General features: G+C 53.3%; 5 protein-coding genes across 5 annotated transcripts; 1 reads left to right on the top strand and 4 right to left on the bottom strand.

Annotated features, from left to right (window-relative positions):
* Positions 1 to 314: 314 nt before the first annotated feature.
* Positions 315 to 7,426, bottom strand: SEPMUDRAFT_150300 (fatty acid synthase subunit beta dehydratase). Its single transcript, XM_016906075.1, has 2 exons — positions 7,224 to 7,426; positions 315 to 6,973 (listed from the first exon to the last, which is right to left on the bottom strand). The coding sequence occupies exon 2, from the start codon at positions 6,905 to 6,907 to the stop codon at positions 617 to 619; it is 6,291 nt and encodes a 2,096-aa protein (XP_016759462.1). The 5' UTR covers positions 6,908 to 6,973; positions 7,224 to 7,426; the 3' UTR covers positions 315 to 616.
* A 451-nt stretch (positions 7,427 to 7,877) lies between these two features.
* On the top strand, positions 7,878 to 14,314 carry SEPMUDRAFT_150299 (fatty acid synthase subunit alpha reductase). Its single transcript, XM_016906074.1, has 3 exons — positions 7,878 to 8,937; positions 8,991 to 13,939; positions 14,004 to 14,314. The coding sequence occupies exons 1-3, from the start codon at positions 8,394 to 8,396 to the stop codon at positions 14,112 to 14,114; spliced, it is 5,604 nt and encodes a 1,867-aa protein (XP_016759461.1). The 5' UTR covers positions 7,878 to 8,393; the 3' UTR covers positions 14,115 to 14,314.
* A 362-nt stretch (positions 14,315 to 14,676) lies between these two features.
* On the bottom strand, positions 14,677 to 16,289 carry SEPMUDRAFT_150298 (uncharacterized protein). Its single transcript, XM_016906073.1, has 2 exons — positions 16,092 to 16,289; positions 14,677 to 16,020 (listed from the first exon to the last, which is right to left on the bottom strand). The coding sequence occupies exons 1-2, from the start codon at positions 16,222 to 16,224 to the stop codon at positions 14,705 to 14,707; spliced, it is 1,449 nt and encodes a 482-aa protein (XP_016759460.1). The 5' UTR covers positions 16,225 to 16,289; the 3' UTR covers positions 14,677 to 14,704.
* Positions 16,290 to 16,576: 287 nt separating this feature from the next.
* SEPMUDRAFT_150297 (3-ketoacyl-CoA thiolase B) lies at positions 16,577 to 18,028 on the bottom strand. The gene has a single exon (XM_016906072.1). The coding sequence runs from the start codon at positions 17,894 to 17,896 to the stop codon at positions 16,661 to 16,663; it is 1,236 nt and encodes a 411-aa protein (XP_016759459.1). The 5' UTR covers positions 17,897 to 18,028; the 3' UTR covers positions 16,577 to 16,660.
* A 393-nt stretch (positions 18,029 to 18,421) lies between these two features.
* SEPMUDRAFT_109422 (uncharacterized protein) lies at positions 18,422 to 19,774 on the bottom strand (the record flags this gene model as incomplete). Its single annotated transcript, XM_016900781.1, has 4 exons — positions 18,422 to 18,497; positions 18,551 to 18,753; positions 18,835 to 19,157; positions 19,243 to 19,774. 4 exons carry the CDS (start codon positions 19,772 to 19,774, stop codon positions 18,422 to 18,424), a joined length of 1,134 nt encoding a protein of 377 aa, XP_016759458.1.
* Between the last annotated feature and the right edge of the window lie 199 nt (positions 19,775 to 19,973).

Raw genomic sequence — 19,973 nt, 5'->3', positions numbered from 1 at the left:
GCTGACTTGTGATTGGCTGTACACGACACGGGAGCCTGAACGGCAGGAGATCTGGAGACTTCTATCGCCACGTTCTCTTTGTCGCATGGTAAGCACACCTGTCATTGCTCTTATTGGATGCTGCTTTTATACATTGCAACCGAGAAATGCATTCATTCCAGGTTCGCTCTCATTTTTCTGAAACGACATGCACGTGATGTACGTAGAGTAGAGCTCGTGGAGAATACGAGAACCTACATGTCCTTCTTCGACCGCTCTGCGACAATCAGGTTGCGAATTCCTAAAACTGATGAAGTAGTGAGCGGAGAGCTTGCGGAAAGCCTGCGATACATATAGTCAGCCAGGTCGATGCTGGCAGAGTGAAGCTAACATAAGTAGAACTAATACATCTATTCAAACTATTCACACAACTCTCTATGTAGAATCTTTCTTATACACCCAGACCCGAAGGCTGCCAGGGACACAGGAGCACCTTCAAAGGCAGAAATTCGCGACACCACAACGCCTACTCTGATTTCTCCGATGCCGCCCTCGAGACCTGGTCATTGACGATCTTCGTGAGAACAGCGCTGACAACTACTGCTGGGTTCGCCCGATCAGCCGCCAAATCGGCCTCCTAGACCTCACTGGGCACTGCCACTGAACCAGCTCTGGGTCGCTGCAGATGGGGCTCGTCACTTTCATACTTCTCCCAGTTGTCCAGGATGTTGCCGATGCGTGGAGACTTGGTGAGGTCGTATACATCCTGGAAGTATTCCTTCGTGAGAGCGAATGGCTTTGCGGTGACGTTGGGAATGTATTTGCCGACGAGCTTGCTTGGGTCGATAGAAGTCTTGTGGATCTTCTTGAGCAAGAATGAGCGGAAAGGCTTCACACCCGAGCGCAAGAAGGTGGAGTGGAAGGGCACATCGATCCCCTTCAATGGGATCGTAGCGAAACCTCTTTGTAGATCAAGAGGTTTGGGCTTGGCCTCGGTCTGCTTAGCGCACCCTTGAATGATCTCCACGAGATGTGCCTTGACCTCTTCAAGGCTCAAAGATTGCATGAGCTCTTGTATGTCAATCTTCTGTGCCTTGAGGTAGTTCAGAACGCCAGTGAGGGTGTCCAGAGCGCGGAGATCACCGGCGCAGACGTATTGCTGGTTCTGCACGTTCAGGTTGACAATCTCAAGAAGCCAGTCAGTGGTGAGAGAGATGTTCTCCACCACGTACTGCAGCGCCTGTTCGTTGAAGGTCTTGCTGATACGCGAAGGGTTGACGGCGCACATAGAGTAATTCGATCGGCCAGCCTCGTCTCGCTCGACGGCGACCTGCATGGTAAGACCACGGTAGAACACAACAGACACCAATGACTCGATTGGCATGACCTCAGCCAGCGCAGCGAGGGCGCTGTACTCTCCAAGAGAGTGGCCAGCGAAGCTGCTGTCACGCTGGACAAGTCCCTTCGACAACATGTCTTCAAAAGAGGCCTTCTCCATGAGCGTCAAGGCAGGCTGCGTGAATTGTGTGGCCGAAAGCAGACCGGTGGGTGATCGATAGGTGTACGAAGTTGTGGACTCGTCAATCTCTTTGAAGATCTTCTCGGACTTGATTGCACCATCTGCACCAACAGTTTCGAACGTCATGTCGATATAATTCTTGCGGATTGCTTTGCCACGGGCACCTCCGAAGTGGATGGTAAGCTCCTTGGGGTTGTTCTTGACGATGTTGGTGATGGCGAAGCCGTAATTGTCCATGAAGTGCTTGTCTGCACGATCCCAGACTTCCTTTGCCACCTCGCTAGATCCGTAAAGATCCATACCCATGCCCTGCTCTTGGGATCCCTGACCAGTAAAGACATATGCCGATACAGGCTGTTCAACTTCTGCTTCAGCAAGAAGAACTTTGTCCTCTGTCTCGGCTTTCTGCGCCTCAATCTTGATGATCTTGCGACCAGCGACCATACCGACATGCTGAAGCTTCACTTCAATGGTATCGTCAGGTAAGACCATGCCAACCAGAGACGCGTGAAAGCTGCGCACACGACCGACATTGTTCTCGGCTGCCCACGTCTCCACGAGGGAGCGAACGGCAGCGCTCGAGTACATGCCATGGGTGATGGTGCCCGGAAGACCAGCATACTGCGAGAACACACGCGACACGTGGATCGGATTGTAGTCACCAGACACGCGCGCATAAGTCTCGTTAGAGGAGGGCGCCTTGAGCACCAGAGGAGACTTGCCGCTTAGAGGAATAGGATTCTCAAAATTGACTGGCTGATCCAGAGCTGAGCCATTTCGCGTCAAGTAATCCAAAACTGGATTGCCATACGAAGTGCCGGCCTCGTATTCGACCGAGGCGACAGTGATAATTTCCTTCGAGGGCAGTTCGAGCTCGACTGTACCCTCTGTCTGAACAGACGAGAACACAGTCTGATTCTTGTAGCGCAAGATGCTGTTCAGCCTGAACACTAGCGTCTGGTTGAGGAGATCGACATCTTCGTTCTCGATCTTGAACCATTCCTTGGATTGCAGGACTGCGACATCCTTGGAAGATCCAAGGTGCACTTGCATTGGTGTCTCCACCTTGCGCTGGAACGTGTTGTGATAGTCTGTGTAGCTGCCGCGGTACAGGAACTGGCTGGTAACTTCCATGACTGGTTTGCCATCACGTGTAATAGTGCCGCAGACCTCGACCATCTTGCCGGAAGCCTGGTTGATGACAGCATTCACTTGGGCAGTGGTGTCAAGCACATCACCCTTCTTGAGAGGAGCAGCACCTGGAATCATACGGAAGCCGTTGGACAAGTGCACCAGCTTGAGCAAATCACCATCAATCGTCCGCGGGAAGATCGGCTTCGTGATAGCTTTCCAGCCAACAACAATAGCAAAGTCCATAGGCGCGAAGACTTCTTTACCGGGACGCTCCACGAACGCCTCGCCGGTGTTGCCAACAGCGTGCACAAAGTCGTTGATCGCCTCGCTCGTAACGGTGGCGCGACCTCCATCGAACCGAGAGGTGACATCCACGTCAAAGGGGCACTCTTCGTCTCCAAACCAAATCTTGTAATAGAACTCCTTGATGCGATCGTTACGATGATCCATGACTTCTCTGATCGGCGCGTAACCAGTTTCCGGGTGGTATGTGAAGCGGAGTGGTAGAGCGACGGGCCTGCCTGTGGCAGTGCGTCCCTCGATCATGTTGACCGTGATCTCCCCATTGGCGTCTCGGGCAACATGGATGGTGTGCACATACTCGTTGCCATGCGATGGCTCCTTGACAGTGATGGTAGTCCTCATAGGGTCGTTCGGGTGCTGAATCTCGACCACCATGCCAGGAGTCGGCGCGAAGATGCGCTGTGTGGGGTTAGTTTGGTATCTTTGGCCCTGAACGAAGACGTCGGCAGTGAAGAAGGCGTGACGCCATGTATGTGCGCGACCAGCCAACAGCTGAATCCAGTTCTCAACAGGCGGCAAAGTGGTGCCCGAAACGACCGAAAGTCGGTACAGGATCTTGTGCTCTGTCTCATTGACTGTGAGGCCTTCATGATTGCTGAGCTCGGCACTGGCTTCGATGAGTTTGCCGCCAAAGTACTCAATTTGTGGGATCTTCTTAACATCACCACCATAGAGATCACGCGTCAAGAACTTGATGTGGCCCTCATGAACGCCATCTAAGATGTCCTTGATAGGCTCATCTACGATCGTGGAATACTTCACAGCCATCGGTCCCTGGAGGATGGCAACACGACCGACATCTTGGTCAACAACAGCCTCAAGGTCCTCTGACTGCCACAAGGAGTCCTTCTTGAAGAAGAACTCAAATGTCTCGTCCAAGCACGGAACGAAAGGAACGGGCTTCTGTCCGCGCCGCTGGCAGAGGAGTAGGAAGTGCTGTACATCTTGCGCATTGATGAGCTGGACGTCAGCCTCAGGATAGCTCTCGAGCACCTTGTTGACAGTGCCAAATGGATCGTCAAGTTCGGTATAGTTCTGAATGATCGATCCTGAGCCATTGGTGTTGGCGAAACGCTCCTCGATGCGACGAATGAAGTCACCAGTGAGACGCGTGAGGGACTTGTCAATCCAGCGTTTCTGGTGCTTGATGTACATCAGGTCCACCATGCGACGCAGGACTTCACCGTAGGTCATGTCCTCAAGATCAACGCAGTCGCCAGCCTTGTTGCGACCGAACCATGGTTTCTGGAAATCATCGTTGAGCTTCTGGATGATGTAGTCGCGATGCTTCTTCAGTTCCGGAATGCGCTTGGCCTTGTCAAGAGAGAAGATCTTCTGGTCCATTTCTGCCCAGAACAGGACACCGCGCGTGGCGAGTTTGTGAATAGGCTCGCCCATCTCCGAACGCACCGTGATGACGCCTCCAGCGGTACCCTTGTAGGTCTTCTCCCATTCGTGATCCTCGAGACCAGGGGCATCCACAATAGCCTGTTTGGCCGCAGGTGAAGTGTGCGCTTCCTTCGCTACCATGACACGACTGCCGAAGAGGACACCATCAAATGGCATTGGAGGGTAGCCGAATTTCTTGGCCCACTGACCGGTGAGGTAGGGGTATGTGTCCTCAGCACCACCGAAGCCAGAGCCAGCGATAAGCACAAGGTTCTGGCAGCGTCTGATTCTGGTGTACATGGAGAGAATCGGCTGATGGAAGTCCTCGAAAGAGTGATGGCCACCGCCACGGCCGCCAGTCCACTGCATCATCACTGGGAAACCTGGGTTGGCCTTTGCAATGTTGATGACAGCCTGGATAGCCTCAGACGACCCTGGCTTGAAGCTGATGTGCTTGATTCCGAGAGTCTCGATGTACTCATTGGCGACTTCCACGGAGGGAACGCCAGCACCAATGGTTAAGCCCTCGATGGGTACACCCTCAGCCCGCAGCCTCCCGATCATTGGAATTTGCCAGCCCATGGCGCGTGGGTTGATGTAAATCAAGTTGATCGTAATACCACGTCCAGCAGGAATCTCCTTCTCAATCCTGGCGATGGCCTCGGTCATGCTCTTGTCGTTGTAATATCCTCCACCAGCAAGCTCAATCTCGTAGCCAGCCCGCATTGTTGCGGCCACAAAGTCGGTGGGCACAGTGCAAGGTGTCATGCCGGCAACCATGACCGGCGGCAGTCCCAGCATGCGACTCATCTTCGTGTCGACAAATGTCTGTCCTGCGGAAGTCTTAACCAGCTTCGGTCCAAACTCCTTCACCCAGTCCACAGCGTATTTGACAGCATGCTCGGCATCACGATCAAAGATCTCGGGTTTGTAGCCAACTTCTGGATTCGTGCCATCCATAGTGCCTGCGAGAATAACCCGGACACCAGTTCCATCCTTGTTGCGGTTCGTGAGGACCCCAAGACCAGAGATCCCGCCAGGACCGAAGTCGAGGATATGAGTAGCATTGGGCATGACCGTGGCCTTCTCCCAGAGCACTTGATCTTGGCAAATCATCTTGACCAACGCGAGTGTAATGCTTTGTCCCTCCTCCTCCTCTCTTAGGTCGCCACCGGTATAAGTATTAAATACTGGAATTCCGAGCTCAGAGGCTTCAATCTTGATCTCAGCAAGATCGCTCTCAAGGTGCTTCATGGCTCCTGCAAGATAGGGACTGTGGAACGGCGCAGTGATCGGCAAGAAGCGGTTGACGAAGCGTACTTTGCGCTCGGTGAAGGGTATGCGTGCTTGGTCGAGTCCAGTAGGTGCTTTGATCTTACGTAGTTGCAGATTAAGGCCATAAAGTGACATTGGAGGGCCCGTCACAACGAAATTGCGAGCACTATTCACTAACGATATGCCGATATGCCTGTCTTCTGGCAAGTGCTCATTGGTCTGTTTGATGAGCTTCTCAATGGTCTCACGCGAGAGATCTCGCACCGTCAACATAGGAGTGGGCGAACCTTCGCCGGCGTCAATCGAGTCCTGCAGCACATTAGGTGCAAGGGAAGTTCGTGGGTAGGCTTGCTGACTGCGGGCGCCGATCCAGAAGAGGATCGTGAGAGCGTTCCTAGCCTGCTTGTCAAATGTCTCCCAGTTGGACGAGGCTGCAATGGCCGCCGCGGTAACAACGCCCTGCGAGTGACCGCTGGCACCTGCGAATCGATCTCGGACGTGGCCGGGGTGAGTGCCGAGTACCCGACAGGTGACGACGTAGTGCGCGAGCTGTGTAAGCCCGATCAATGGAAAACTGACAGGCGCAGAGACGAGGTAGTCGGTGTCTGGCTGAGAGTCCTTGTTGTCGAGCCATCGCATGATATCCAGGCCTTTTGCATAGCTCTTGAACGCTCGCTCGTCTCGGGACATGAATTGCAGGTGCTGTGCCGCCACATTGAGGAAGTCCCGTACCAGGGATGGGTAGGTATTGTAGATCTCGCGAAGCTCATCAAAGTACTCCTCGATGTTGCCCTGGCCTCCGAACACAGCGTATACATACGCATTCTCGTCTGCGGCTTCTCTCAGAAGCGCAGACTCGTGGGATCTGATCGGCCGCTTGATGGCAGCGCGTGCAGCGTAGTATGCCTGGACGGTAACGAGCTTCTTCTCGTAGATACCAGGCAAATGTGATGCGATAGCGTGCACCTCATTGCCGCGGAGGAAGGTGCGCTCGAACTCCGTCAGAACAAGCTTCAGAACCTCAGTAAAGAGCTCTGGATCATCGCCCTCATCGACCTCCTTTGCAACAAAACCAATGTATCGAGCTACAAGCTCCGTTGTGGAAGAAGGCTCGTCATCTTGCGCGAGCTCCTCAGTGGCCTCGGGTAACGTCGAGAGGAACTGGTCCTTGAGCTGTGTCGCGTTGAAGTGGAGAGCTGTGGGTATTAAGAAGGTGTACTCGAGGGAGCCGTGGCTGAGCGTGAGCGGTCGTGATACGGCTTGCGAGCGCGGTGTAGAGACGCCAGTTTGGGAGCCGCTGCCGTACATCTTGGAGCGTCGGCGAGTGGCGGAGGGGGAAGAAGAGGTTGCTGGCGACTCTGCCTGTTGATCGAACTGTACGAATGGGTCTGTTAGTTCTTGCGCTGGAGTGCTCATGTTTGCAGCATCCTCGAAGTGAGCTCGGCAGGTCTGCTGTTCTCGCGATTGATGTGCTTTTGCTTCTGCCCCAGGCTGACTCTCCGTTTCTTCGGGGCGTGCGTGCGTGCGTGTGCAGTAGATTTTGAAGCGGAAGCGGCGAGAACTGCTGCCGTTGCGACCGCGCACTCCACTGGGCCGAGATGAGGATGATGGATGGATCACTCACGTCGTTCTCGTTTATAGCAAGTGAATGCCTGGAATCTCATTCGACAGCAGGTTTGGAATTTTGACGACAAGCTACGGTAGCTGCGGGAAAGCGCAGACGCTGCGGGCCAGGATGCCGGGGTCAGAATTTGGCGGACGAGAGGAAGGATGGCAGCACAAGAAACATCGACGACACGTTCTCAAGGGAGTCGAACAAGTGCAATCAATGGTGCGTGACGGCGTGAGAGGGAGTGTTGGAGACAGAGGAAGTGCGACCTCCCACCTCACTGCTATGTGTCCAGCTTCCATCGAGGCGCTGAAACTTGGCGATATGCATTGAACCCAACGAGAGCTCTTTGCTTCCTGAACCGCTGTTGAGGCATCATCTGACAGGGATCGACGCGCGGATAGAGTGCAGGAGTGCCGTCCCGCGCGCTAGTTTCAAACCTGCATCAAACTCGAGGTTGAGGAGCACGCTGGCTACGCTCATAGGTAAAACAGGTGCTCAGCGTCGGCACGAAGAGCGCCAGGTGTTCGTTGCTGGTGCCTGCGAGACGGTAAGGTCAGATAGCAGGTAGGTCAGGTATTAGCTATTCTATCCACTTCCATCCCAACACGGCCTCCCACCGCTCCTTGTGTCGCGTGCGTTGTTTGTTGAGGATCAACTGGAAAAAGAGCCACCGACGCATATCTTCAGGGTCAAGCTGCAGTTCCAAGACTTTCTGCCACGCTCTGAGACCTGGGGAAGCTCCCGTCTCCAGTCCAATTGAGAAACTCGCCTACCCGGCTGCGCTCGTCTCGAAACCTCGTCAATAATTCAACGGTCCGCCCTCATACATTCAGTACCTGCATACCAACCATTGGGACGCAGTTGAGCTCACGGATACCGCCGGCTCGAGCAACACCACCTTATCGCAGGAGTCGCCATCCTCATCGCTCACCAAACCGCCTACCGGACAGGGCCAGGAGTCAACACTTCTCTCTCCGAAAAATCTCTGGCTGCCGTTCCTGCTCCCGACACCTACCATCCACTTCCACTCCATCACACCGAGACCTTGATCCATTACACTGCACGGCACTTGGCCATTGGCCCAAACATCACTGCGCGCGCCGATTGATGCATACGCTCTTTTCCTTTTAGTTGACACACTCCCCTTCCTGCAATCGCGCTGCTCAACGCACCACAGCAAGTATGAGACCCGAAGTCGAGCAGGACCTTGCTCATACGCTTCTGGTCGAGCTTCTGGCATATCAGTTCGCCTCTCCCGTGAGATGGATCGAGACACAAGATGTCATTCTGGGCGAGAAGGAGACGGAGCGGATTGTGGAGATCGGGCCAGCAGACACTCTCGGTGGTATGGCCAAGCGAACACTGGCAGCAAAGTATGAGGCATATGATGCAGCACGATCGGTGCAGAGGCAGATCCTGTGCTACAACAAGGACGCAAAGGACATCTACTATGACGTTGACCCGGTGGAAGAGGAGGCTGCTGCCCCAGCACCCTCTGGCAGTGCCAGTGCTCCCGCAGCATCTTCAGCAGCTCCCACAGCAGCAGCAGCACCAGCACCAGCGGCCGCCGCTCCGCCTCCACCGGCTGCAGGTGCGGGACCTGCAGCAGCAGTAGCAGATGCGCCAGTTGGAGCAGTTGACATCTTGCGCGCACTGGTAGCTCAGAAGTTGAAGAAGCCACTCCAGGACATACCATTGAGCAAGGCCATCAAAGACTTGGTCGGAGGTAAGCGCGTATTTCTCTTCACTCGGTCAATGTGCACTAACATCTGCGGCCAGGCAAATCTACCCTCCAGAATGAGATTCTAGGTGATCTTGGTAAGGAATTCGGCTCGACACCAGAGAAGCCCGAAGACACACCTCTCGACGAGCTCGGAGCTGCCATGCAAGCAACCTTTAACGGCCAGCTTGGAAAGCAGTCATCATCCCTCATCGCACGCATGGTATCCTCGAAGATGCCTGGAGGCTTCAACATCACAGCTGTGCGCAAGCACCTAGAAACGAGATGGGGCTTGGGCTCGGGACGACAAGATGGTGTCCTTATACTTGGTCTCACATCAGAACCTCCAGCACGTCTCGGATCGGAAAATGATGCGAAGGCATGGCTGGACGATCTCGCCAACAAATACGCGACTCAGGCCGGGATCAGCTTGGCCACGGCTCCGGCTGGCGGAGATGCTGGCGGCGGCGGCGGCGGTATGATGATGGATCCTGCAGCCATCGATGCACTTACCAAGGACCAGCGCGCGTTGTTCAAGCAGCAACTCGAGCTCTTCGCCCGCTACCTTAAGATGGACCTCCGCGCCGGCGACAAAGCAGCATTGGTCACTAAGCAAAACGAAACGGCTCTCCAAGCACAGCTCGATCTATGGAATACAGAACACGGCGAGTTCTACGCTGCCGGCATCGAGCCGAGCTTCAGTCCCCTCAAAGCCCGTGTATACGATTCCTCGTGGAACTGGGCAAGACAGGATGCTCTGAAGATGTATTACGACATCATCTTTGGTCGCCTTACCGCTGTGGATCGTGAAATTGTTTCAAGGTGTATCCTCATCATGAACCGGTCGAATCCCTCCCTCCTTGAATTTATGCAGTACCACATCGATCACTGCCCGACCGAACGCGGCGAAACATATCAGCTGGCGAAAGAGCTTGGAGCGCAACTCATCGACAACTGCCGCGACGTGCTTGGAGAAGCACCAGTCTACAAAGACGTGAGCGTTCCCACGGCGCCGCATCTCGACATCAGCCCACGTGGCGACATGAACTATGCCGAGATTCCCCGTGGGAGCATTCGTAAGCTCGAGCACTATGTACAAGAAATGGCCGACGGAGGCAAGATATCAGAGTACGGCAACCGGACAAAGGTTCAGAACGACTTGCAGCGCGTCTATCGCTTGATCAGGCAACAGCACAAGCTCTCAAAATCATCGCAACTCGAGATCAAGCAACTGTACACTAATATTGTGCGGTCGTTGTCCATGAATGAGGGCCAGATTATGCCCAATGAGAATGGCAAGATCAATGGCCACATCGCCAAGGGTCGTCACGGTCGCTTGAACGGTGCTATCAACCCGAGCAAGCAGGGCAAGATCGAGACCGTCCCTTTCCTGCACCTGAAGCGCAAGGAGGAGCATGGATGGGAGTACAGCAAGAAACTCACGGGAGTCTATCTCGAAGGGCTTGAGCAGGCTGCCAAGTCTGGCGTTACATTCCAGAACAAAAACGTGCTCATGACTGGTGCAGGAGCAGGCTCCATCGGCGCAGAGGTTCTTCAGGGCCTCGTCAGTGGTGGTGCAAAGGTTGTAGTCACCACTTCTCGCTACTCCCGCGAGGTCACCGAGTACTACCAGTCCATGTACGCACGCTACGGTGCTCGCGGCTCTCAACTCGTGGTTGTACCTTTCAACCAAGGAAGCAACCAGGACGTCAATGCTCTTATCGAGTACATCTACGATGAGAAGAAGGGTCTTGGCTGGGATCTTGACTTCATTGTGCCATTTGCTGCCATTCCCGAAAATGGTCGCGAGATTGACAACATCGACAGCAAGTCCGAGCTAGCTCACCGGATCATGCTTACGAACTTGCTGCGTATGCTTGGCGCGGTCAAGGCCCAGAAGGCGACCCGTGGGTTCGAAACTCGGCCAGCTCAAGTCATCCTGCCATTGTCACCAAACCATGGCACCTTCGGCAACGACGGTCTTTACTCTGAATCGAAGCTGGCACTGGAAACGCTGTTCAACCGATGGCATTCCGAGAGCTGGGGCAACTTCCTGACCATCTGCGGTGCGGTGATTGGCTGGACCCGCGGTACTGGACTCATGGGTGGTAACAACGTCGTCGCCGAGGGTGTCGAGCGATATGGAGTGCGCACCTTCTCGCAACAGGAGATGGCATTCAATTTGCTCGGGCTCATGTCGCCTGCCATTGTCAACCTCTGTCAAACGGAGCCTGTCTTCGCTGATCTCAACGGTGGACTCCAGTTCCTGCCAAATCTCAAGGATCTCATGACTCGCCTGCGCAAGGACATAACAGAAACTGCCGAGATCCGCAAGGCAGTCACGCGCGAAACTGCTGTTGAGAACAAGATCGTCAATGGAGAGGACAGTGAAGCCTTGTACAAGACAGTAAAAGTCGAGAAGCGCGCCAACTTGAAGTTCGACTTTCCCAAGCTTCCTGATTGGAAGGAGGAGGTGGAGCCGCTCAATGCAGACCTCAAGGGTATGGTTGATCTCGAGAAGGTTGTCGTTGTCACTGGATTCGCTGAAGTTGGACCATGGGGTAATTCACGTACCCGCTGGGAGATGGAAGCTTACGGCCAATTTTCTCTCGAGGGTTGTGTCGAGATGGCTTGGATCATGGGGTTGATCAAGAACTTCAATGGCTCAATGAAAGGCAAGAGCTATTCCGGCTGGGTGGATGCCAAGTCTGGAGAGCCCGTCGACGACAAGGACATCAAGGCGAAGTACGAGAAACACATCCTCGACCACGCCGGTATCCGCCTCATTGAACCTGAGCTTTTCAACGGCTACGACCCGAACAAGAAACAGCTGATGCAGGAGATCCAAATCGAAGAGGACCTTGATCCTTTCGAGTCATCGAAGGAGACCGCGGAGGAGTTCAAGCGCGAGCATGGCGACAAGGTCGAAGTGTTTGAGCTGGAGTCTGGTGAATTCCAAGTACGTCTGAAGAAAGGAGCGACGCTCCTCATTCCAAAGGCACTCCGTTTCGATCGTCTTGTTGCTGGGCAAGTGCCAACTGGCTGGGACGCGAAGAAGTACGGTGTTCCAGACGACATCATCTCCCAAGTTGACCCGGTCACGCTCTACGTGCTGGTTTCTACCGCCGAAGCCCTGCTCTCATCTGGTATCACCGATCCATACGAGTTCTACAAGTATGTGCACATTTCAGAAGTTGGTAACTGCATAGGTTCCGGTATTGGTGGTACTACCGCCCTGCGTGGAATGTACAAGGACCGCTTCCTGGACAAACCTCTGCAGAAGGATATTCTGCAAGAGTCTTTCATTAACACCATGAGCGCGTGGATCAACATGTTACTCATGTCTTCTACTGGTCCAATCAGGACACCCGTAGGAGCTTGTGCTACTGCTGTTGAGTCTATTGACATTGGTTACGATTGCATCGTCGAAGGCAAAGCTCGTATGTGCTTTGTCGGTGGTTTCGATGACTTCCAAGAGGAGGGCTCGTACGAGTTTGCCAACATGGGTGCTACAAGCAACGCGCGCGATGAGTTTGCCCACGGCCGCACTCCTAAGGAGATGTCTCGTCCTACTACCACTACTCGCAATGGCTTCATGGAGTCGCAAGGTTGTGGTATGCAAGTCATCATGGATGCTAAGCTGGCACTTGACATGGGAGTGCCGATTTACGGTGTTCTCGGCTACACCGCTACTGCCACTGACAAAATTGGCCGCTCTGTTCCAGCACCTGGCCAAGGTGTCCTCACTGGAGCTCGTGAGCAAACGACGAAGTTCCCATCTCCACTACTGGACATCAAGTACCGCAAGAGGCAATTGGATCTGCGCAAAAGGCAGATCAAGAATTGGCAAGAGTCCGAACTCTTGTACCTTGAAGAAGAAGTCAACGCCATGAAGCAGCAGGGCGCACAGTTCAACGAGACCGAATATATGGAGGATCGGGCTCACCACATCGAGCGTGAGGCCAGACGCCAGGAGAAGGAGGCCCTGCAAAGCCTGGGCAACAACTTCTGGAAGCAAGATCCTCGCATCGCGCCAATCCGGGGTGCGCTCGCGACATGGGGCCTGACGATTGACGACCTTGATGTTGCTTCCTTCCACGGAACATCGACTGTAGCCAACGACAAGAACGAATCCGATGTCATCTGCCAGCAGATGAAGCATCTTGGTCGTCAAAAGGGCAATGCACTTTTGGGTATCTTCCAGAAGTATCTGACCGGTCACCCTAAGGGTGCTGCTGGTGCCTGGATGTTCAACGGATGTCTGCAGGTATTGAACTCCGGTCTTGTACCGGGTAACAGGAACGCCGACAATGTTGACAAGGTCATGGAGAAGTTCGACTACATCGTCTATCCTAGCCAGAGCATCCAGACAGACGGGATCAAGGCATTCTCCGTCACTTCCTTTGGCTTTGGTCAAAAAGGTGCTCAAGCGATTGGTATTCACCCCAAGTACCTTTTCGCCACTCTTGATCAAACTCAGTTCCAGACCTACAAGCAGAAGGTCGATGCCCGCCAAAAGAGAGCTTACCGGTACTTCCACGATGGTCTCATCAACAACACCATGTTCCGCGCCAAGAACAAGTCACCTTATGAGGACGCTCAGCAGAGCAAGGTCTTCCTGGACCCAACTGTTCGCGTGTCGGTCGACAAGAAGACCAACGAGCTCACGTATGCCAAGACTGCGCCTAAGAAGGTGCAGGATAAGAATACGACTGAGATGGTTGAGACGCTGATGAAGGTCAACGCTGCTCAAAACTCCAATCCTGGTGTTGACATTGAGCAAATCAATGCCATCGACATCTCCAATGACACATTTATCGAGCGTAACTTTACTGCGGCAGAGATCGCTTACTGCCGCAAGGCGCCCAACCCACAGGCATCCTTTGTTGGCAAGTGGAGTGCCAAAGAGGCTGTGTTCAAGAGCTTCAAGGTGGCCAGCCGTGGTGGTGGTGCACCTATGAAGGACATTGAGATTGTTAATGATGAGAATGGTGCGCCGTCCGTACGAGTAAGTCAAACCCCCAGCATGCTTCCGCGCTACGTGCTAGACAGATTGCTAACAAGTTTCACAGCTTCACGGAGATGCGCAGGCAGCAGCAAAGCAGGCAGGGGTCAAGTCAACAACTGTGTCGATCAGCCACAGCGATGTACAAGTCATTGCTGTCGCCATCTCGGCCGTTTGAGCGATAGAGATGCGGGCGCATGTGTGAATCAAGCGATACCAGAGTTCATGTATTATTTATTGTACAGAGCCAGTAGAAGTAGAGTTTTCATAGTCAGGTTTCTGTGTTTTTGGTCACTGGCTAGATTATGGACCTTGCAAGGAGTTGTACCAGCGGCCTACCTACATACATGTATTCTCAATGCAAAGAATCTTTTCTGCCTTGTTCTCTCTCTCTCTCTCTCTCTCTCTCTCTCTCTCTCTCTCTCTCTCTGTACTTGTTACTTGTGACCATTTTTCGATTGTTAGGTACATGCAAATATACCAACTACGAATATCCTTAGCAGCAGCTGGGAAGAAAAAAAGAGGAAAAACAAAGAAAGAAGAATAATTCTCAGTAGATGAGCCCGAGAAAAAGCATACCACTAATCACGAACGAACATTCGAATTGAATGAAACTGAATTACTCGTCTCTACAGCTGCGCAGAGTAGGTACCTCCTAGGTAGGTATGTTGTCAACATCAAACCCAAGCCTTTTCTTCTTTCTTTTTTCTCTCGCAATGTCCAATGCCGAAAAAAAGAATAAAAAGAAATCATTTCATCTGTTTTTTGTTATTCGTACTGCAATTTTCTCACTGCACCGCCACCCCTTTGAGGGCTTCTCTGTGGACTACCATGCTGCCCAGCCTCAAGTAACAGATGCTGCTGCTGCGGTAACCCACTTGGTTTCGGTTCCAATTGCTCAAAATGCTGCCAAGGTGTACCAAAGTACTGCTGCTGCTGCTGCTGCCCCGAAGGCATCCTCTGCGGGGTCGGCGGAGGTGGGTAGTATTGTGGTGGCGGATACTGCGCTGCTTGGTTCGTCTTATCTCGGAAGAAACCAAAGGCGAGGTTGCCGGAGGCAAAGCATCCAAAGACCAACAAAAATGTGAAAGCCATTGCTTTCCAACTGATCGGTTCGACAAAAGAATTGAAGATTTCTGCAAAGGTGTGTGCGCTGACTTTGGCGCGGCCGACTTTGGATGCGTCGCGATTCATGCACTTGGACCAGCCCTCGCAGACGTTGGTCAGAGCGGGCACGCGTATTTTAGGATCGCAGTTGTTGGTTGTATATTGACGAGCGCACTCGGCCATTTCAGCCATGATATCGGCCATAGCTTCGTGTGATTTCTTGTCGATGTCTCCTTGGACTGCCGACCAGAAGCAATAAATGAGATAGACGCAACCTGCCAGCAGGAAGACGTTGAAGAAGAGCTGAGCGTAGAAGGAAAGGATGTTCGGGACAGTGGGGTGTTCGGCGATGAATGAGAAAGTCCTTGACAGCCAGTGTCTCTGCGGCGGATTATGCATGTCATCGTTTTGATGTCTACTCGCTGCCCTCGGTGCGCCCTTGACCGGTCGCTCGCTGTCTTCTCCAGAGTCAGACACACTATGCCTTCTTCTTTTGGAAGCACTGCGGGCCAGTACTTGGTCGCGCTTCTTCTTGGACCGCCGCTTCTCCACGGCGGTCGAGTGGTCTGATCGATGAATCTCGCCTCGCCCGGGACTGTGAAGCTTGCGCTTGACCTTGGCGGAGAGTTCTCCAAGCCAGCTTTCTCGCCGTATAATCTCCGGTCGCGACTGCTCTTTCGTTGGGCTGCCACGCTCGGTGAGCGCCATGGTTGGCAGCGTGGACGTCTCGAAGTTGTTCTTTGCGACTCGCAGGCGGTTTGCTCTGCTGTGATCGGGGGTAGCGTCGTTGTCGCTTCGTTCCGGCGATTTGGGTGTTTCTCCTGCGCTGGAATCGTCGTAGTCGTTGTTCAATTTGCGAGGCGTACTGAAGAGCCCATTGAAGGCGGACACGGGTGGTGGAGGGAGCGGCTTGCGAGTAGGCGAGTTTTGGAGGTTGGCGGTGCTCTTGAACGGCGAGCTAAAGGCGCTGTTGTTTCCTATTAAACGTCACCATCAGCATCGTCGTCCACACATAGATTGTCTCCTCGGAACTGTTGCATGTACCTACGCTGCTTGCTCGGCGTGCTCGTGCCAAAGCGCTGCGCGTTCTGGCTCACTTGTGCAAAGGGCGAGCGCACGTCAATCTGGCCCGTCCTGTTCTGCCACTCGAAGTCCATGCCCGTCTCATGGCCGCGCGACATGATGGCAATGGTGTCCTTGTGCGGCGGGAGTGGGTGTAGGCGTGGGCGTGGGCGTGTCCTCAAAGCGTGGCCCAGCGACGAAGTGATTGATGCTGCGATGCTGGTCAACTCCAAAGATCCGAGCTGGGATCTGCAACGTGTTGCAGGGTCCATTGTTTACACCAAGTGGGGCGTTGTCATGCAAGTGAGCATAGGTATACTTTAGATCTAGAACTGCCTCCATACATGTAGTCATGTACCGACACCTCTGTTACCTACATTACCACCTGCTTCTACCATGACTCTCCACGCGGAAGGTGAGACGCATTAGAAGCGCGACATACAACAACAGCAAAACGACAAAGAAGGTCTACACCTCTAATGTTTGCCCATGGACAGATAAAAGCACTACTTTTTAGACATATGCTTTACGCGCTAGACTTCGGAGGAGGTCGTTCTACTCTCTGATGAACAAACTAGCCATGCCCATTCCTGTTCCGATACACATGCTGACCACACCCACTTGCTGCCCTTGTCTCTCAAGCTCTGGCAGTAGAGTCGCCAACTGCCGACCGCCAGTAGCACCAAGCGGATGTCCCAACGCGATAGCTCCACCCTTGGGGTTGACCTTTGCCTGGTCAATACCCAATTCTCGCACACAGTATACCGCCTGGGACGCAAACGCCTCATTGATTTCCCAGATTCCGACATCCTCCTTCGAGATTCCAGTATGGCTCAAGAGCTTCGGGATAGCGAGAGCTGGGCCGATGCCCATCTCATCAGGTCTACAGCCGACGACTTGTGTGCCTGCCCATTTGCCAATGATGGAAGTTGAGAGGCCCAGTTCCGCAGCTGTAGATCTCCTCATCATGAGAACTGCCGCAGCTCCATCGCTCACCTGCGAACTGTTTCCTGCAGTCGTAGCGCCATCCGGTTTAAAAGCAGCCTTCATCGTGCCCAATTTCTCGACTGTGCTCTTTGCACGGATTCCGTCATCCTTGGAGACCGTCACCTCCTCTGTAGTTTCCGGATGTTCGGGATCAGGTATAGTTCTCGTCTTGACAGGCACAATCTCCTGGTCGAACAATCCTTCCTTTTGTGCTTTCGCAGCTTTCAAATGTGAAGCCACCGCAAATTCGTCTTGCTCTTTACGAGACACCTTGTATCTCTCTGCTACATTCTCGGCTGTAATCCCCATGCTCATAATGCAGTCCCGCGCGTCCTTGTTTTGCGATTCTTTCAGCTCACCCCACAGAGCTGTGGGAATAGCTCGTGAGCCGTAGTTGCGAGTCATGCTCTCCATGCCACCACCAATTCCCACATCAATCTCTCCAACTCGAATGGCATTTGCTACGCCTGTGATGGCTGCCAGTCCACTGCTGCAAGCTCGGTTCACCGTCTGGAAGGTCGCGGTCTCGGGCAGTCCGGCGTGAAGCGCTGCCATCCGGCCTGCCTTGCTGCCACCAAGCTCGGACAGGACTGTACCAATCTGTACATCGTTGATTTTGGAGGGATCGAGGTTGGGATGCGCGGCGAGAGTGGCTCGAAGCACGTGGGAGAGGAGCTCGTGGTCGTGGGCGTCTTTGAAACCGCCTTTCTTTGCTCGTGTCACGGGCGTACGGAGAGCAGACAGGATTACGATGTCGTCGGCATTCATGGCCAGTATGTTCTTCAGTCCCCTTTGCATAGCCATGATCGCGTGCGTGTTGTGAGTAAGGTAGGTAAGGTATATATCTCTCTATATCGGAGCTACACTCAAGCTCATGCGTCTCTGGTGATAATGTATGTGGCGAGTAGGAGCAAATGAGGGAGAAGCAGATGAGAGGTGTCAAAAGAACAGCGTCAGCTCGAGAGACAGAGAGCGGGTACTTACGCTTCGTGGAATAGGTAATCATACAAATGCCTTGCCATCGCATTGAGACGATGTCGGAAGAGACCTAGTGGAGTGGAGACGATGTCGGATGTGAAGAGCGGCATTGGTCGGCTTGAGCGCCCTCGGAGGCTCGGATAAGGAAGAGACTTCCCTTGTTCTTCCGATCATATGGACTTCACTTCACTTCATTCTCGACCCGGTGGACGTTCAGTGGAAGCTGATTGTTCTATCCCGTGACGAATCACCACTCCATATATGTATGCCGTTGCTATTCCGTAGGCTCGTCCCACATTGAGCCTTTAAACATCAACCCTCCACCGTGTTCCAGCCAACATCAGTCCAAATTCAGACAAACTCGCCAACACCAATAGGAAATAGTATCTCAGCAGCAGAGTAATAGTAGCACATGCACTCAGCAGTGCTTTTCCCATCCTCAAGTCGGTTCATACGGTTCTCAGATGAAAGTAAACACACCAGACTCCAACCTTTTCCCGTCCATCGGGGAAATACTGAGGACACGCGAAAATATGAATCCTGTCGATGCCTTTGTCCCCGAGCATATTAGCCGGCTCATGAGTGGTGATGAACTTTGTAATTTCCTTGAAGATGTCAAGCACCGCAGCTGCCTGAGGAATTTGTCTTTTATCCTCGGCATGCTTGATCATGACACCTTGCCACTAGGAGGTGAGAGAAGCGTGTCAGCGGTAACATGATGGAAAACCTGACATGTGACAGGATGAAACAAAAAAAAATCTTACTGTGGGTGGCAAAGGCCACGTGCGGTCATAACCTCGCTGACGTCTGAAGTCCACCAGCAAGGTGAGCAGACGTCGCATCTCTGCATCTTGGACATCGTGGTAGAAGATGTGAGTGATTGCCTTGCGTTGCGGAGCATTCCCACCATTCAAGGATGCCCAGGCGAGGTAGCAAAGGTCGTGCCAGTAACGCAGAGGCGACACTTCCGCCATCCGAGTACTGGAGCCTTGCTGGACCAAGGCGTCAATGAAGTCCACATTACCTAGAAGGGATCCAGTGACGATGACGCCTTGCTGCGGATTGAATATGTTTGTTGCCATTGCACCTGAAATTGGAGTTCAAGGTAAGCTTGTCTGTTTTTCACGAGAAACTACTCGGCACGAACTTGAAGGGAGGCAGAAACGACTTACCTGACTTCTTGTACGTTTGCCCATTTCTCTGACCATCGCGAGAATGTGTCTGGACCACCCTCTTCCAAAACCTTGGATCACTGCTGATTCCCAGATCACCGAAAGCAGTTTCCAAACCAAAATTGACAAGTTTGAAATTATCTTCAACAGTCTGTGTCCAGCCGAGATCAGTAAAATCTGCCGCACGAGTGAACTGCGAAGGTGCATTGACAGCCGAGGCAGGCAAGGAAGAGTGATCCACGTCTTTCGAGCTTTTGAACATGGCCCGAAGAGATGCAATACCAGCTGTGGCTTGAGGACTTAGGCCTGCGGGAAGAGGCATGACAGGTGGCTCTGATAGTTCCGAGTCCGGAATAGGGCCATGCGGCTGGTAGGGAGGTCGAGCTGGAGTAGGTGGAATGTATTTAGGAAGACCTGCCGCGCTTGGTCTCCATTGTTCAGGTGGCTCGTTGTCTCCAAGAGTGTATATAGGCACTGCCACAGTGTTGGCCAGAAGGATGCAGGTGGCAATGATGGCCAATGACTTGAGCATACTGAGTCCCGGTGTGTGGTTAGCAGGATGGTTGGAGTGCCCCAGTACTCGATATGAAGTGCCCTAGAGCAAGATATGGCAGGACCTTATAGGGTCGCCGGGGCAAAACTGACAATAGGACACGAGCTGGGCGCCTGTCTAGATGCACGAGATATGCACATCACTCGGCGAGTGATTGTAAAGCCAGGTGAGATATTTC

The sequence above is a fragment of the Sphaerulina musiva genome, assembly GCF_000320565.1.
Source record: "Sphaerulina musiva SO2202 unplaced genomic scaffold SEPMUscaffold_7, whole genome shotgun sequence".
Classification (NCBI taxonomy): Eukaryota; Fungi; Ascomycota; class Dothideomycetes; order Mycosphaerellales; family Mycosphaerellaceae; genus Sphaerulina; species Sphaerulina musiva.
This window is presented reverse-complemented; position numbering and strand designations above follow the sequence as displayed.

Bases quoted from the DNA above. Each gene is read 5' to 3' on its own strand.
- SEPMUDRAFT_150300 (XM_016906075.1), bottom strand. From the start codon at position 6,907: ATGTACGGCAGCGGCTCCCAAACTGGCGTCTCTACACCGCGCTCGCAA.
- SEPMUDRAFT_150299 (XM_016906074.1), top strand. From the start codon at position 8,394: ATGAGACCCGAAGTCGAGCAGGACCTTGCTCATACGCTTCTGGTCGAG. The intron at 8,938-8,990 runs GTAAGCGCGTAT...ATCTGCGGCCAG, and splicing joins CATCAAAGACTTGGTCGGAG to GCAAATCTACCCTCCAGAAT. The intron at 13,940-14,003 runs GTAAGTCAAACC...CAAGTTTCACAG, and splicing joins ATGGTGCGCCGTCCGTACGA to CTTCACGGAGATGCGCAGGC.
- SEPMUDRAFT_150298 (XM_016906073.1), bottom strand. From the start codon at position 16,224: ATGTCGCGCGGCCATGAGACGGGCATGGACTTCGAGTGGCAGAACAGG. The intron at 16,021-16,091 runs GTAGGTACATGC...GACGTTTAATAG, and splicing joins GAGCACGCCGAGCAAGCAGC to GAAACAACAGCGCCTTTAGC.
- SEPMUDRAFT_150297 (XM_016906072.1), bottom strand. From the start codon at position 17,896: ATGGCTATGCAAAGGGGACTGAAGAACATACTGGCCATGAATGCCGAC.